This window comes from Balaenoptera physalus (genome assembly GCF_965194825.1).
Source record: "Balaenoptera physalus genome assembly, chromosome: 17".
NCBI lineage: Eukaryota > Metazoa > Chordata > Mammalia > Artiodactyla > Balaenopteridae > Balaenoptera > Balaenoptera physalus.
The window spans coordinates 3,617,411-3,633,902 of record NC_138895.1 but is presented as its reverse complement, the minus strand read 5'-3'; the positions used below and the strand labels follow the sequence as shown (position 1 = coordinate 3,633,902).

The 16,492-nt window shown below is 45.3% G+C and overlaps 1 protein-coding gene across 8 annotated transcripts in view; it reads left to right on the top strand.

Moving 5' to 3' along the window:
* Nucleotides 1-16,492, top strand: part of ATP6V1H (ATPase H+ transporting V1 subunit H) — a 64,578-nt gene that overhangs the window by 168 nt on the left and 47,918 nt on the right. For 4 of the 8 annotated variants that reach the window (XR_014255430.1, XM_082433035.1, XM_082433033.1 and 1 more), the window contains exons 1-6: nt 787-963; nt 2,330-2,484; nt 7,654-7,756; nt 8,718-8,807; nt 12,950-13,063; nt 15,765-15,869. Coding sequence is in view for 7 of the 8 variants with exons in the window: in XM_082433035.1 (XP_082289161.1) it covers nt 2,381-2,484; nt 7,654-7,756; nt 8,718-8,807; nt 12,950-13,063; nt 15,765-15,869 (516 nt within the window). In the remaining variant the exon portion in view is untranslated. Of the gene's footprint in view, nt 1-785; nt 964-2,329; nt 2,513-7,653; nt 7,757-8,717; nt 8,808-12,949; nt 13,064-15,764; nt 15,870-16,492 lie in introns of those variants that run through there. The other 4 variants (XM_082433034.1, XM_082433032.1, XM_082433036.1 and 1 more) reach the window with 4 other exon arrangements.

Sequence of the window (16,492 nt, the reverse complement as noted above, 5' to 3'; positions counted from 1 at the left end):
CAGCAATAGAAAAATAATACAATATTATATACTATTCCTACTGTGTTTCTTTGTAATCAGTGTATAATATTAGTTTTGTTTTCACAACTTGACCTAAATTTAACATTTGTAGGAGAAATGTATTGGTTATACCTACAAATCCCTTTCAGCAGTTATCAAAAACAATATGCTATTTTATTACACCTGCTCACTAGTTGCAGTGTAGCGTTACTCATTATTATCTTAAGACAAAGAGGGAGACTGGGGAAAACTTCGGCTCAAAACGGGGTTTTCAGAAAAATACAGGGTGCTATTAAATTTGAATTTTAATTAAACAGGAATAGTTTTGTTGTTGTTGTTTTGTTTTTTTAGTATAATTGCAGCTGTGGCATGGAACATCCACTGTTCGCTAAATCTGCAACCCTAGGGCAAGATAACTTGTGACCCATGTCTCAGCATCAGTTTCATATGGACACTCGGAATAAGAACGCCTGCTTCACTGACTTGTCAAACCCAAGTGAAAGTCAACCGATTTCAAAGCACTAAATTAAACTTTTCAGAATGACGGCTAAGCTAGATGAGTTTTGGCCCGGCCCTCCCCCTCGGACTCCGTCCCCGGGGGCGCCGGGTCTCGGGGTGCGGGGTCCCCGCGTGTCCGGCCTGCCCCCAGCCCCGCGCTCAGAGAAAGCCTCGCGCGCGCAGGGCGCTCCTCTGGCTGTTTTGGGCCTTCCCGGCTTCCGCCTTCCGGGCGGTCACGTGCCTCGGCCCACGTGACCGGCGCTCCTGTCATTTCCCCCGCGGCCGCTGCGGCTTCCTCCTGCCTGTAAGGCCCTTCGCGTCCGCTCGGTGCCGAGTCGCGCTCGCGTTCTGGCGCCGCGTCCCCGCCGCCGCTCAGGCCTCCGAACTCGGCAGGAGACCCGACTCGGCGCCCCAGCACGGCGGCGGTCCCGACTCCGGACCGCCGCATCTTCTCGCCGCCTTGAGGTGCGTTGGAGGGTCCCGCGGGTTCGCTGGGTGAGGCCGCGCTCGGGTCGTGCCGTCTGCGGCCCCGGCCCCGGTCCCCGACTCCTACCCCGACCCCGGCGAGGCGAGCTTGCGGTTTCTCCGCTTCCCTGGAGCGCGCTGGGTTCTGCCGCCCAGGCGCCGCCTGCCCTCCTCCGGCCCCGGTTCCCCGATTTCTTGCCTTCCGGGCCTCAGCGGGGTTTTCGAAACTGGGGAGCCTTCCCCGCAGGGAAGGGCAGGGGAGAGAGGGTGGGCGGGTGAAAGGTGTGCTTTCCCCAGGATTGGGCCGCGGCCCTGGCCGGCTGGGGGTTCGAGTTGTTCAGGGACCTAGGTGACCGCCCTGAGGCACCTTCAGCCGCCGCAGGAGGGGCCGCTGGGGCTGAGCCCGCTTGATTCCAGGTTCCAGCTTGGCCCGGACGGAGGCTGTTTTCACCTGGGCCCAGCCAGTCCGCATTGCCCGTGTTTGTTCATGCAGCACATCCTCAGATGTAGAGGTTACTTCCAAACTGACTAAGGTCATTGGGATCCTGGAATCGAATTTGGGGTGTGGTTTAAGCTTCTTTGTGGTCATAACTCTGAGCTTATATTTTGTAAACCGGAACTTATAGTTTGTGTCGTGATAAAATCAGGCTTAAGCTTTTATCTTTAAGTTTAGGAGTGAGAATTACTTAAAAACTCATTAATGTAGGATCACATTATTAGACCTGTCTCTCGTGTTGGCTGAGCCTAAACTGTAATCTTTATTTGTTTCAAAAAATTCTCCCAGTATTGATTTTGAAGCTGCTATGAATTTTGATTGAAAAAAGAAAGCTGTGTCTTCTAAGATACTGCATTCCCACTTTGAGTGTTTTAATTTGAGTAAATAATGTTAGAAAGGACATGTAGGTTTTTCATATGCCACTTTAAAATGATGCTTAGTAAATGTGAATAAAATAATTGGTCCTATCTGTACTATGCAGGTTCTTATTTTTTCCTCTGTCAGAAGAAGAAAGTTGATCTCAACTGTATACATTTAAAATACTTTCCTACTTTGTATGCCTATTCTAAGCATGGTTTCTTAATTCAGTATCTTAAATGGTTACTTTAAGAATCTTACTGCAATATTGGTGCCAATAATTAGAAAGCCTTTCCTGGAAAAGTAAGAACCTACAGAGAACACTTCTATGGAACAGTGCATAACGGGACAAGATGTGAAATATAATGGCATAACTATTTAATATTTAGGATATTTAGTATTTGAGTTGAATGCTTGTAGAGATTAAGGTGATAATGATGCTGTTGCTAATAATAATAGTAGTAGTTGTTAAAAAACAGTCACACCTTGTATTCTGGTTTTACCTTGCATCAGAATTGAAGGTCTGCAGAAAAACATTCAAGATCATAAATTTAGGTGACCAAGATGGATATCCGGGGCGCCGTGGATGCTGCCGTTCCAACCAACATCATTGCTGCCAAGGCTGCAGAAGTTCGTGCGAACAAAGTGAACTGGCAATCCTACCTTCAGTGAGTGCTGATTTGCTGTGAATCATGGGTAATCATGTGCCTTTGCTGCAGACTTTTTCATGGTCATGCTTCTGTGAGAGAAATACTGGAAAAATACTAATAAATGGGGAAGAAAACACTTCCTCCTTAGAATAATTAGCTGTCACAGGGAGACAGCTTCGTGTGATGGAAACAGTTTGGGGCTCTAGTTGGGAGGCAGCACTGGCCCAGCACTTTTGACCTTCTCTGCCTGGAAAGTGGTACTGTTTGGATGAATGGGAAGCACAGGAGGAGTGTTCAGGCCCTGGAGGGAGGAAGAGGATGATGGGCAGAGCCTGCCCGACTCCCCCCCGCCGACCCCTGCCCCGTATGCCTTGGTGATCAGCGTGGGGACGGGTGGGGTTGCAGAAGGGCTCAGACAACTAGCAAAGAGGGCAGGCGTTTGAGTTTCAAGACTTGGGTTTGAATTCTGGTTCTTGTGTCTGCTAGTTTGCTGGTCTTCAGCAAATCCCTGAACTCCTCTGAGGTTCACTAAAGTAAATGTGAAATGGGGATACATATCCCACGGGAGCGTTGCTGAAATCGTGTATTTAAAGCATTAGCACAGTTGAATACAAGCATTGGTGTGTTGAATACATTCAATAAATTTTAGTTCTTTCCCCCTCCTTGTGTGTGTTAAGATTTAGGTGTTCTGTACTTATCTTAAAGTGAGTGTTCATTTATCCTTGACCATACTTTATCATGTTGACTTTACTTCATATCTGTTTATTTTGGTATATTCATAACGGTGAGTCATTAAGGAAATTCAGTTAAGATTTGCATGCATATTTTGAAAAACAAATTGGGAAAGCTCTAGTTTTATATTTAGCAGTTTGCTTTGTTCTAAGAGGTATATGCAGTGTACCAAAATGATCCCATTTATTTCTGTTAATTTAGTTACTCCTCACATGTTTAATAACCACCTGCCAAGTTTGAGGCATTTTTTCCAGTCTTTGGGGCTACAAAAAGATAAACTTGTAATCTAGTAAGGAGGTCAGATATATAAACTGATCATTTGGAGATCAGTTGACCCTATGTTTAGGGGTCTATTGCTGGGCCCAAGGAACACAGTTTTAAATTCACTGTTGGAGGAATTAGAAATACCTGATAGTTCTATGCAGGAGTTAGATAATCACATTTGCCTTTTGGTTGGATTGTTCTTCCCTCAGTGACGAGGGTAGATTTGTGGATAATAAGCCTGGAGCTAGGGACAGGTTAGAGCAGTATTCGGGCTGTGGGAACGGCTAGAATTGGGGAGATTGGAGAAAATCTTGGTGATCAGTTTGATGTATGAGGGTGAAAAAGCATCTAGGATGACTTCTGGTTTCCCTGTCTAAGGGCGTGGATTATGGTGAGGCCACAGATTCAACGGCAGGAGCAAGAGGGGCTTTCTGCTGTTTTCTCTGGTCATCTGTGTCTGTGTAATTGTTTAAGTCCCCTGTGAAATGAGGATTTTGAGCTCTGTTTCCTAATCTTAGTCCAGAGTGTGTTTAGACTGGAAGGCAAGGAGTTTCATGTTTATAAAGCCCGACTGTTTATAACCTAAATAGAATAATATTGAACTTGATCATAAAGTACTGGCTGACGGGCAGGCGTTCCCTCGTGTTGGCGTTTGGAACGTTCGTAGTTACAGGGAGATGTTTAATTGCTTTCTCTTCTGTTCCTCCTGTTCCAAGGCCTCCCCACTACGTACGTCATAGTCTCCCTTTTTTCCTACTTCTGCCCTTTATTCTGCTGTCCAGCTCGTGGTTTCCTTTATAGAAGCCATCTACTCTGTACATCTGTACACAGATGCTCCCCACATGTCAGCCGTGTGCCTCTGTTGAGCTGGCTGTGGGGACACCAGTGGGTGTGAGATGTGCTCCCCCCACCCCCAGAGCGCTCACAGCTTGTTGGGGGCTGGACGGGACCCGTGAGTTATCAGTGAATCTGATGCCACATTGTTTTCTGATAGAGTAAAACCCGTGGGAGAATCGCCCAGTGTCAAAGGCCAGTACCTCTCACACATTAACATGTTACTATGGAAGTCCTGTGCCTTAAAGTGTATTTACACGTGATTAAACTTCTTAATCATTCAGGTAGGCAGTCCATAAACGAATGGGCGTGGCTATTCCGGTCAAACTGGAATCCAGTAAAACTGTCCTGAGGATGCAAGAGTTAAAAATACTGTCCTTCCTCTCGAGTTTAAAGTTTAATGAGGAAGCAAACCTTTAACTAAAAAATTAAATAACGAATTGTGGTAAGCATTAAAATGGAGACATATGTCAAGTTTTCCCAGATAACAAAAGGAGGGAGCGAATCATTACCCAGCAGCACTGGGGACGTCCTCAGGGAGCACATGAAGATGCCTGTGGGAGTCATGGGCAGAGGAGACTCAGAAGGATGCGCAGGGCTCGGGGAGCTTCAGGTCGGCTGGTGGAGCCCCGCCTAGGCTGCTGCAGGCCGGAGTGTGGCGCCCACACGTGCCAGCTCTGTAGGGGCCGTCTCCCCTCCTCTTGTCCCTGACAGTCCACACCCCGTCCAGGTACAGGTCTGCACATCCAGGCCCTGTCCCCAGTCTGACCGCCTCTCTCCAGGTGCCCCGTGCCGCCTGGCGCAGGCTGCCCGCGTCTCACGCGTGCTCGCGGGTCCTGGCCGGGGGTCTCTACGGTCACTGTTCCCCGGAGGTACAGTTTTAACAGGGCAGTGAGAGTCATTTCAGACAACGTGGATCAGACCCACACGGACCTGCTGTGTAGCACAGGGAACTACGCTCCATATTTTGTAAAAACCTATAAGGGAAAAGAAGCTGGAAGAGAATCCCTCTCTCTCTCTCTCTCTCTCTCTCTCTCTCTCTCTCTCTCTCTCTCTATATATATATATATATATATATATATATAGACAGATAGATAGAGATTTTACTCTCTCTATATAGATATAGATATAGATTTTATATATATATACCTGAGTCACTTTGCTGTACACCTGAAACTAACATGACATTGTAAGTCAACTCTAGTTCAATTAAGAAACAGTGTAGGTCAGGTCATGCCCCGGTGCCCCCAGCCCTGCAGCTGCTCTGCGTTCCTGCTCTCTCACACAGCCAGCTCACTGCTGCCCCAGCGTCCTTGCACTTGCACTTCTGTCTGTGGAAGTTCCTCCTAGATCACTTGGTTCGTTAACTCCCTTCATTCAGGTGTCTGTGCAGGTGACCTCAGGAAGGCCTTCTCTAATCCAGCTAAAATATGTCCTTTCCTCCCAACCTAGTTTTAGGTGTTTTTTTTAATAAACTTTTAGAATCCTGGTATTATGATGATATGTGTGTGTGTATTTTTTTAAAAACGATTTGCTTTTGTGCTTGTGTATTTTCTGGTTTCTGCGCTGGAATGTGAGCTCACGGAGGGAGGGATGTCTAGTTCATTGCTGTGTGGCCTGTTCTTTAAGGTGTCTGGCACATAGCTGGCTGGCAGCTAATACTGGCTGATTAGATCATGAATGAGCAGAGGACTTGGAGGGGTGCGGTGGAGCCAAGCTTTTGGGAAAAGAAGTAACGTACTTGGTAAGTCACATATTGTTTCATGGTAATTTCGTAGCAATTCTGTGAAATAAGTTTTCTATCCTCATTTTAAAGATGAGTAGACAGCTGCTCACGTAGGTTAAGTAACATGGATGTGCTCATAGGTTTTAGTGAGTCAACTGATTGAAAAGGTTTTTGTTGAAAGCCTCTGCCTAGGTGCTAGGTAGAGCCGCCTTTCAAATTCACAGTCTGACCAAATGAAAGGAGTAAAACAGTTGGGGGGGGTGGTGTTTGACAAAGCTGCCTGGCAGTGTAGGTCAGAGGGATGTGGAGGAGGGTTGGATTGGGAGCAGGAAACCCGTTGGACCGTGGCCATCGGGCTGAGCCACCCCAGAGGTAGGGAAGTGGGGAGGAGACTGATGCCAGGGGGAGGAATTGTGAGGACGGGGCCCGCCCAGACTTGGCTCACCGCAGGAGGGGCCGGCGTCCATGACCTGTTAGATTGTGGGCTGTCAAAGGAAGATGACAGGTGAAGTAAGTTAAACACGGAAAGCAAAAACAGCTTCCTTGGGACAAATGCAAGGAAGTTAGACTTCAGAAGGAATGGCTTGCCAAATAAAAACACAAAAGAAAGCTGCAAAATTTCAAGATTACCAAGTATAACCTTCATAGTACACTTTCTCAATGGTAGAAAAACTGCATCTTTTTCATATGATTATCCTATTTAAAAAGGTGTGGCATGCTTTTACATGTCAGCATAGCCAAATTTGGGGGTAAAATTGTTTGAGCTAGGGAGTTCAGGTTTATGAAAAAAGACTTCATTTATTTGGGGGCTGGAACCAGACAGGGTGGCGTCGTTATCTTGGTCTAGCCTGGGGTGCAGAGTGCGTTTTCTCCTGACCAGCTGTGATGTGTGAAGTGCTGAGTCTTAATGGAAACGGCACAGTGTCTGTTTTTGCTTCCATCGTCCCATCAGCCTGGCTGGGGGATAGAGTGTGTGTGGGGTATACATTCACGACCTCAGTTCTGCCCCTGTAGGGTGTGGAGTGCCTGTGTCATACGTGTGATCTGTGAGTGGGGCTGGGAGAGGTCAGCCTGGAGTTCAGATCGCGCGTTAGCACTTCGGGTGGGGGAAGAAGACAGAGTGCGGGCTGACTGCTGGGAGGAGGGGGATGTTTTCAGAGAGGATTTGCTCACTTTTTTCTGGGTCTGAAGGGAAAGAATATGCTGGAGGAAATGACTGCAGAAAGTTGTATACAGGGGGTTTGGTCTTGATAACTTAGATGGCCAAGTAAATTGGCTTGGGACGGGGATAGGCTGAGACTTGGATGAGGCCCAGAGGTGGCATTTTAGTGAGTGTTTCCTGTGGACCAGGCCCTGTGCTAACCACCTAATGTGAATTATTTCATCCTCAGTTCCGCCCCTTCAAGGCATGTGGTTCTTGTTCCCATTTTGCAGGTAAGTTAGCTCTGGTCGGGGCCTGGGAGGCCCGTGAGCAGTAGATAGTGCGGCTGGACTCAGACGGCAGGGCCGTGGGACGCCAGGGTCTGGTGTCAACCCTCGCAGCGAGAGGAGAGAGGCAGGGCGTCCTGTATCGCTTGCTCCCAGTGGCTCTTCAACTCTTGCTGAACGAAAACCTTGTTCTTTCTTTCCAGGGGGCAGATGATTTCTTCCGAAGACTGCGAATTCATTCAAAGATTTGAAATGAAAAGAAGTCTTGAGGAGAAGCAGGAGATGCTTCAGACTGAAGGCAGTCAGGTGATCAGTTCAGATATTAGACCATGAACCTGCCCCGTGTCATTAGACATTCTAGAAATCTTCTCAATGACCATGTGATAGTCCACTGTAGGTAGGCGTCATAATTTAACTAAAGATTCTTTTTTATTGGAAGACATTTGAGGGATCTCTAGTTTTCTTTGTTAATTTTGGAAAAAATGTCCTATTGAGTATGTTTATTCCTCCATCCTTTTCTGCATTTCTGAAAAATTTTTTCGAATTAGATTCCTAGCATGGAAATTACTGTTTCAAAGTATACAGTATTTTCACAGTTGCTTAACTTTTCTGTTTTTTTAGACAATTTTTTTTCTACTTTGTATTCTCACTAGAATAACATCTAACTCCGCTGTCCATCAGATTTTCTGATACGGTGCCCTGATTGGCTGAAGGAGCCCGTATACAAATTCAGCCTGATTCTCACAACGATCCTGGGAAATTTGGGAGGAAACATGTCGTGGGTGCCAGTTTTGTTGAATTCTAGAGAGACAGTGACATAGGTGTTAAATCATAGGATGGAGACTGCTCAGAGCCTTCTGATTCCAGTGACTGTACCAAATTCCTGTACTTGTGCTGCTCTGGTATTCTGTTTCCTAGTAAAAGCAAAAAAAACCCCAAAACCAAAAAAACAAACAAAAAAAGCCCCAAAACCAATGATAATATTAGATTTGTCTACGTAACTTAGTCTTTACGGTGTTAAGAGTTGATAGTGGCGAGATCTATTTAAAAATAGTAAACATTTTGACGTCACTAGAAATTATTAAAAAACTGATGCAAACCCTAGTATGGTCCTCCCATACTTCATCACGGTATTTGTAAAAGGCAGGCATTTTCTATAACTGCCTCCTAATTTAGGCAAGAGAAATAATATTTTAATGAAATTCCAATAAAATGTCGTGTTTGCACATTTGAAAGCAGTGGTTAATGTTCATTTCATCTTTTCTAGTGTGCTAAGACATTTATAAATCTGATGACTCACATCTCCAAAGAGCAGACAGTTCAGTACATACTCACCGTGGTCGACGACACGCTGCAGGTGGGTGTGCTCTTCACCTGACGCGTTTGGTCCTCACCTTTTTGTGTTCTCCCAGTAACAGCACTTCTGTAAGGTTTCACCCAGAGCACTGGTTCCCTTCCAGAGTGTGAGAGTGTATTTTTCTTCATTGTGTGAGTTGTAATTTGCTGATAGTGGTAAAGATGGGACTGCCCACACACTGGCTATTTTGTTGTCTTTAGGATGTCGGGGAATCAGTATGTCTTTCCGTATTTCCTCAGAGTTCTGCGTTGGACAACAGCGGTGCTCGGTGCATCCCTTGAGGCTTTCCAGATGCTCTGCCTACTCACAGATGATGCGGCTCTTTTCTTTCAGTCGTTCGGCAGATTTCAGTGCCCCTGTGTCCCGGGCCAGGGCCAGGCCCTGGGGGTTTAGTGCTGACTGTAGGCAAGGTGCTTGCCCTCAAAAGCGTGGTGTTTTTGGAGAGCATTTTGGTTCTCATCTGAGACTTTTCCAGTGACGTGAAGTTTCTATTTACTGCTTTGTTGTCCCTAAACAGAGGGCCTCCCTTATTCACAGTATTGTATTTTATACTGGAGTATAATCTAGGTTTAGATTGTTGGTATTGAGAGCAGTCTTTCTGAAACAGGCCAACTGGCTGCAAAATCCAAGGCCTGTCTGCACGTCTCAGGGAAAAGAGTCTTGAAGACTCAAGAGTCTGCCTGTCTCTCGAAGAAAAGAGTCAGTCTGGCTACTTGGAGGGCGTCCGTCTGTCAGTTTACGAGGAAGAGCATTTATCGCTGGCCTACTGTGTGCAACCACTGGACGAACTGTTCCTGAGCACCCGGAGGTTAGGAGGAAGGGTGCTGCCCGTCTAGGGGCCATCGTGTCCCTTACAGGGCTGTTGTGATTTTATCAGCTCAGGATGGCCGTCCAGCCTGGGCTGACGCAAGCCTGTCGGAGCATGATCTCCGTCTTTCTCGGCACTTTTTCCTTTAGGAAAGTAAGGTCAGGATAAATGGGGGAGTGCTGTGGTCTGCCTTGGTAATCCGCGTTCCTATGACTGGACTAGAATGAGGAGGCCGTGAGCTGGCCTGCAGACCCTGGTTTTATTGATACGTAACACCCACCCACCCACACTCACACATGCACAGATTCCCTCGATTTTTATACACATTTACAGACCCGTAAATGAAAAACCATGAGTTCACACAGACCATCTCCAGTTTGTGCCCTCTACCGCCCCCCCCCCCGAGTTCATGCCAGCCCCCCGTTCCATGCTGGATTGTCTTCTGTGCCGGCGAGGGGGCACAGTCATCTCGTCCTCTGTTACTCACTTGTTCCACCCATGATACAGAGGAAGTCGGCTCAGAATTGCTGACCCGCATGCCCGAAAAAAGCACTTTGCCTGGAGTTCAGTATTTGTCTGCAGTACTTTGTCTTTAAACGAGGTTGTGCAGAGTATTGTGTTCAAGTTTGTTTTAGTGTGGTTATATTATTTTTCCAGAAATAGTCAGCTTCATTTATTTTTGTTTGTAATCTACTTCAGTTTTTTTCCTCATCCCTGTTGGTCTTATTTTACTATTTTTTATTATGTAAAACGTTTACATGCTTCCAGAAGTCAAAACTATACAGAAAGGTATGTCCCCAGTCCTCCTTGCCCACACTCCCACCCACCTCTTGTAGGTCATAATATTGTAGACTTCTGTTTGTCCTTCCTGTTTTTCTTATTGCAAACAGGTACACATGTACAGGTATACATGTATTTTCTTATTTCCCTCTCTTTCTTATACAGAAATACATACTAGACATAGTCTGTTGTATTTTGTTTGTTTCACTTAGCAATATGCCAGAAATCATTCCATTTCAGTTCAATCTCCCATATTTTTTTTGACAGCTACAGAGGACATTAGTAGATATACCATATTTTACTTAATTGGCCTCTGATGTAATAGCCATTGAGGTTGGTTCAGGTACATATATATTGGGTTTAATAAAGTTTTATTTTTCAAAACGTGCAGTTGGTGGGACCGCTCATGCATCTTCCCAGCAGCTGGGGCATCTCCACCTCTGGTGTTTCTGGTGTAAGTTACTTGAGCTGTTTCAGAAGCCGTCACTAGGTCTTTTCCTGTGGAGCTGCTGACAGGCTGGCCTGGCCAGGGAAGCATGAATCTTCCATCTCTCAGAGGCGACAGCTGGGGTTGCGAGCTTCCTACCGAGTTGGCCGCGTGTGGCTTTGTTACGAAGACCAGGTTCCTGAGCCTCTCCCGAATTCTGCCTTTGTACCACTTCTTCTTTTTGGCTTTGCCCTTAGATCATTCTCCGGGTCTTTGTCCTTAGTGGCCGACTTTCTGGCATCTTTCTTCTTGCCGTCTTTGGGGGCATCTCAAGCTCGGAGGGCAGCTGCTACCACTGAGGCCTCGCTAAGATGTCGGGCAAAAAGCGGTTACCATATTTTGTAATTAGAAATAATGAAGGTAATAACCTTATGCAAATGTATTTTCCTATTGTTGGGAGTGTACTTCATGGTAAATTCTTAGAAATGGGATTTCTGGATAAAAGAGAACCACATATGCAGTTTTGTTAAGATATTGCCAAATATTCCATTTTGCATTCCCACCAGCGTGTGAGAATGCCTGTTTCCCTACAGCCTTGCCAACAGAAGGCACTGTCAGGTTTTTACATTTTTGCCAATCAAGGCGGTGTCCACAGTAGGACATCTTCAAGTGTATAGTTTTATTTGTTCTTGTTGACCTGTGTTTATGAAGGATCTGTGGAGAGATTTAGACTTAGGTAGCTGCCATTATCCTTAGCTACTGATTAAACGTATTCTGACAATTGATTTTATTGGTAAAATTTTAACTTTGAAAATAGTCCACCAGTGGAGTTAATGATGACCTACCTGAACTTCAAGTTCTTTGATGAAGTCGTTATCGGAACTATTTCAATTGTTAGTCTAGACTATAATGATTTGTTAACTTAAAGAGATAGTAGTCTACTCCTCAAATAGGTAATTGCTAGCACAGACCAAAGTTAAAACCATTGTATTTAAAAAGATTTGAATGTTGATCCGAGAGTTAAAATTATTGTTTATGTGGTTATTTGTGCTGTTTACCAAATATTGCTACTTAACCACCATGTTTTAGTGAACCAGATAGTGGATTTCAGCCAGCGATATGCAGAGAAAATTTCAGTGACAGAGTTTGCATGATTTCAACTAAGAATTAATTGTTCCTCTGATGTACCTGCTGGTATGCTATGCTGTTTTTTGCTGTCTTCATCTGCCCCAATTTTTCTATCACCGTGTGCTAAGGGTCACCTAGAACATCCGAGGTGTCTCCAGTTCCCTGTTTCCCTGGCCTGTTTGTAAGTAGCTTGAAGTGCTTCCTGCTGATCCTCCCGTCTAGAGCTGAATTAGGATCTCTCTGCCCTTCCCGATTTTGTTTGTGTGGAAGGAGGGTGGAGGTGTCCAGACAGCACTGAGAGGGCAGGCTGAGGAGAGATGTAACTCGGGTGCTACACCTGCAGGGGGTCTGTTATCGTGGCTCACCTGATTTAAACTAATCATAATAATTCAAGGTGATTTTACTTAAAACTATCTACCCCGGCCCCCATTGTCACCCCCTGCCCCATTGTAATAATAACAGGGAGACAAATCTCATACCGACTGGAAAGAGAAAACACCGGGGCTTCCTTGGTGGCGCAGTGGTTAAGAATCCGCCTGCCAATGCAGGGGACACGGGTTCAAGTCCTGGTCCGGGAAGATCCCACATGCTGCGGAGCAACTAAGCCCGTGCGCCACAACTACTGAGCCTGTGCTCTAGAGCCCGCGAGCCTCAACTACTGAGCCCGCATGCCACAACTACTGTAGCCCACGCGCCTGGAGCTGGTGCTCCGCAACAAGAGAAGCCACTGCAGTGAGAAGCCCGCGCACCGCAGCGAGGAGTGGCCCCCGCTCGCCGCAACTAGAGAAAGCCCGCGCGCAGCAACAAAGACCCAGTGTGGCCAAAAATAAATAAATAAAATAAATAAATTTAAAAAAAAAGAAAACACGGATTGAGGGGACATAAAATGAAAGGCTGAGAAGCAGTGCACAATTGTTACGTTCTTTAGGAAAATGCATTCTGATCAGTGATGTTTCTTTCTTTCTTTCTGGTTTTTTTTTTTTTTTTTTTTTCTTTTAGGAAAATCACCAGCGCGTTAGCATTTTCTTTGACTATGCTAAACGTAGCAAGAACACCGCCTGGTCCTACTTTCTGCCGATGTTGAATCGCCAGGATCTCTTCACTGTTCATATGGTAAGTTTTGAATTGGTCACATTTCTGATTCAGGGAAGAAATTCACCCGGGCCGGTTGTGACTTGGTAACGTCCAGTACGCAGAGGAGTGACTGCTCTGACGTTGACTTTTCAAAGCAGCGCTTCCTTACTGGAGGTTAGTAATGTGGGGTGTTGGGAGGTCAGAGGAGTCAGGGTTGCTTTGATACAGTTCAAGTTTGTAGAGCATTTGATGAACTCATTGAGATAAAAGCCTTTGGTAGGGCTTCCCTGGTGGCACAGTGGTCAAGAATCACCTGCCAGTGCAGGGGACACAGGTTCGAGCCCTGGTCTGGGAAGATCCCACATGCCACAGAGCAGCTAAGCCCATGTGCCACAACTACTGAGCCTGCACTCTAGAGCCCATGAGCCACAACTACTGAGCCCGCGTGCCACAACTACTGAAGCCCGCGTGCCACAGCTACTGAAGCCCGCGTGCCTAGAGCCCGTGCTCTACAACAAGAGAAGCCACCACAATGAGAAGCCCGCGCACCACAACGAAGAGTAGCCCCTGCTCGCTGCAACTAGAGAAAGCCCGCGCATAGCAACGAAGACCCAACGCAGCCATAAACAAACAAACAACAAACAAATAAATAATTTAAAAATAAAGCCTGTGGTAAATTCACATGTGCAAACAGCTTTAGGTGGTCTGTGACAGAATTAACTGCATTTTACTATAGAAATTAAATTTTGCTTTGAAGCAGCTGTTGTGTTTAATTTTTATTTTAATTAAGTAGTTAATTAATTGCTTTTTAATATCTTAGATACACTCCTGTTTTAAACTTAGCCTGAAAGGCTATCTTTGGAAGTGTTAACACTGAGCAGAAGGTCTGAGAGGACGATCAGAGAATCAATCCTTGTACAGGCCTTTTCTGTTCCTAGCGCATTGTGGGCTGCAGGGGGCGCTCCTGAGGCTGCATTTCGTTGATGTCTTTACATTTTCACAGCAAGATCCACTGTCAGTGAAACAGCTTTGAGCACACGCTTTCTCTTTCTCTCCATATATATCTATATTCATGTATGTTCGTATATCGTATGGAACATTCGTAAAAAGAAATTAAAAAGGAGGAGTCATGAAATAAACTATTTTAAAGAGTACTTTTAAAAAAAACAGTAATATATTTTCTTCTTTCAAATTGTGTAGAGGCTTGTTTTCACTGTCTGGAAACATGATTTAAACATTTTCCTAATTTTGATGGTCTTATAATAAAATTGACAAATATGTTAAAGACCAAGTACACATTTAGGGTAAGATTCATCATTATTCATGGTGTAGCCAAGTCTGTGTTTCAGTTTCTCTATGATTTCAGTTACTTTTGGCTAATCTTTCAGATTTTGAGTGTCAGATGGCCGCTGGTTCACCCCGTGCTGGTGAAGAGCTTGTGCTGGGAGGGGAAGCGCCGGGCCTCGCGTCCCTCTGTCTTTGCCCTTTTGCCTGTGCTTACACTGCTGGTCATCTTTTCAATTTCCCGTTTCCTTACAGGGATCCCTTCGTGTCACTTACCTGTTTTGTGACAGGTCAGTTTAAGTTAGATAGCGTGTCCGTGAACTCACTTAGCGAGGCACGTGAAGACGGCCGCATGTCACTGCAAAGCGAGGGAGTTGGGATGCTGGGCTCTGCCCCCCCCCCCGTGGTGCAGGCTCCCGAATATGCCACGACACACGCTGCCCTCTGTCACCTCGCTCGCTGTGTGCACGTCTGGGAACAGACGTCAGTGTATTTTTGGCTTAGCTAATCAGCCTTCACGGTCTCTACTAGGATTAACTCCTGCTGAATGATTAGAGCTTTGAAACACTAACTTGCTTATAGAAAGTACTGAAAGAATATTTATTAAATTGGGTTTGTGGGTGGAGAAGTAGTATTTTATACTGCCTTTCCCTCCACCCCCCCAGGTATATCTATATCTATATATATTTCCGGACTTATTGAGGTGTAAAGTGTACAACATGATGATTTGATAAAATACACTTATACTGCCTATTTAATTAAAAAAATTCATGATTCATTTTTTTTTAACATCTTTATTAGAGTATAATTGCTTTACGATGATGTGTTAGTTTCTGCTGTATAACAGAGTGAATCAGCTATACATATACATATATCCCCATATCTCCTCCCTCTTGCGTCTCCCTCCCACCCTCCCTTCGTGATTCATTTTATAGCTTGGAGAAAATTGAGAAGTTTTTGAGTGAGGAGAAAAAGGTGTTTGTTTCTATTGAGAGAGATTCAATACCCAGGATATATTTTATACCAAGATACAGGTTTGTAACTGTGAGAACTCACAAGGGCTTGAATGACCGAGGTAGTGGCTGGCAGTTTGTTGGAGCGATTGCTCAGAACTCTGGCAAGTGATTTGGTGAAAGTCGCTAAGAAGGATTTTTGTGTTCTTTTGATTTTTGCTGGTAATGAATCCTAATCTTACTTTTGAAACTCAGAATAATGCAGGGAATGTCGTGAAATTCTTAAAACACAACTGATTTTGGTTCACTTTAATGGAAATATTTAGAACTACATTTGACCATATTAGAAATATTTTTAAAAGTGAAATATAATCTATTATCTTTGGAGGAGTTGAGTGCTAAAAGAAATCCTGCAGCAAAATGGTTATGAGTCCTATTTCTTAGGGTCTATGGTGTGATTTTTAGAATCAGTATAATATTCAAATGTATTTCTTATTTTTCAGGCAGCAAGAATTATTGCCAAGTTAGCAGCTTGGGGAAAAGAATTGATGGAAGGCAGTGACTTAAATTACTATTTCAATTGGATAAAGACTCAGCTGAGTTCACAGGTAAAAGACGTTCCTCTTCGTATCTTTGAAAGGAATATAACGTCCATGTTCTCTAAAGCTATTTATGGTAATTATGTGAAATTACAGAAACTCTATGTTAAAAAGGAGGCATTCTGAGCTTGATGAGTCAGCCGTGCTGCTTGCAGGTCGGGTAGGGGCTTCACCTTTTCTGCCTGTGACTGGCTTCAGCTCAGACCTTCCTGTCTCTTCTGCCACTCGGGATTTTCCCTTCATTTCAGCAGGTAGGGAGGATTTCCCTTCCAGGACGGCAGCTGCCGAGATCACACGGGTTGGAGGATTGGAAGGCCGCACACAGCTCCAAGGGTGGTGCACTCGTGTGAGGCTCACGAGAGAGGAGGGTGCACTCGTGTGAGGCTCACGAGAGAGGAGGAGAGACGGTGCGATGGGCGAGCATCTCTGCCCTGGGACCCTGGACCACCCAGGTCGGTGCCAGGAGTCTTGGTTTGGAGAGAGTTCTTTGAAAGTGTGCAGTGGGTCCTTTATGCCCTGTGGTCACATACCCAGGCCAAACTGTCTGACCAGTCACACCAATAAATAAACTGGCCCTGGCTGCCGCCAGGAGGGTTTCAGACTGCAGACAGCACGGGACGGCTCATTAGTCA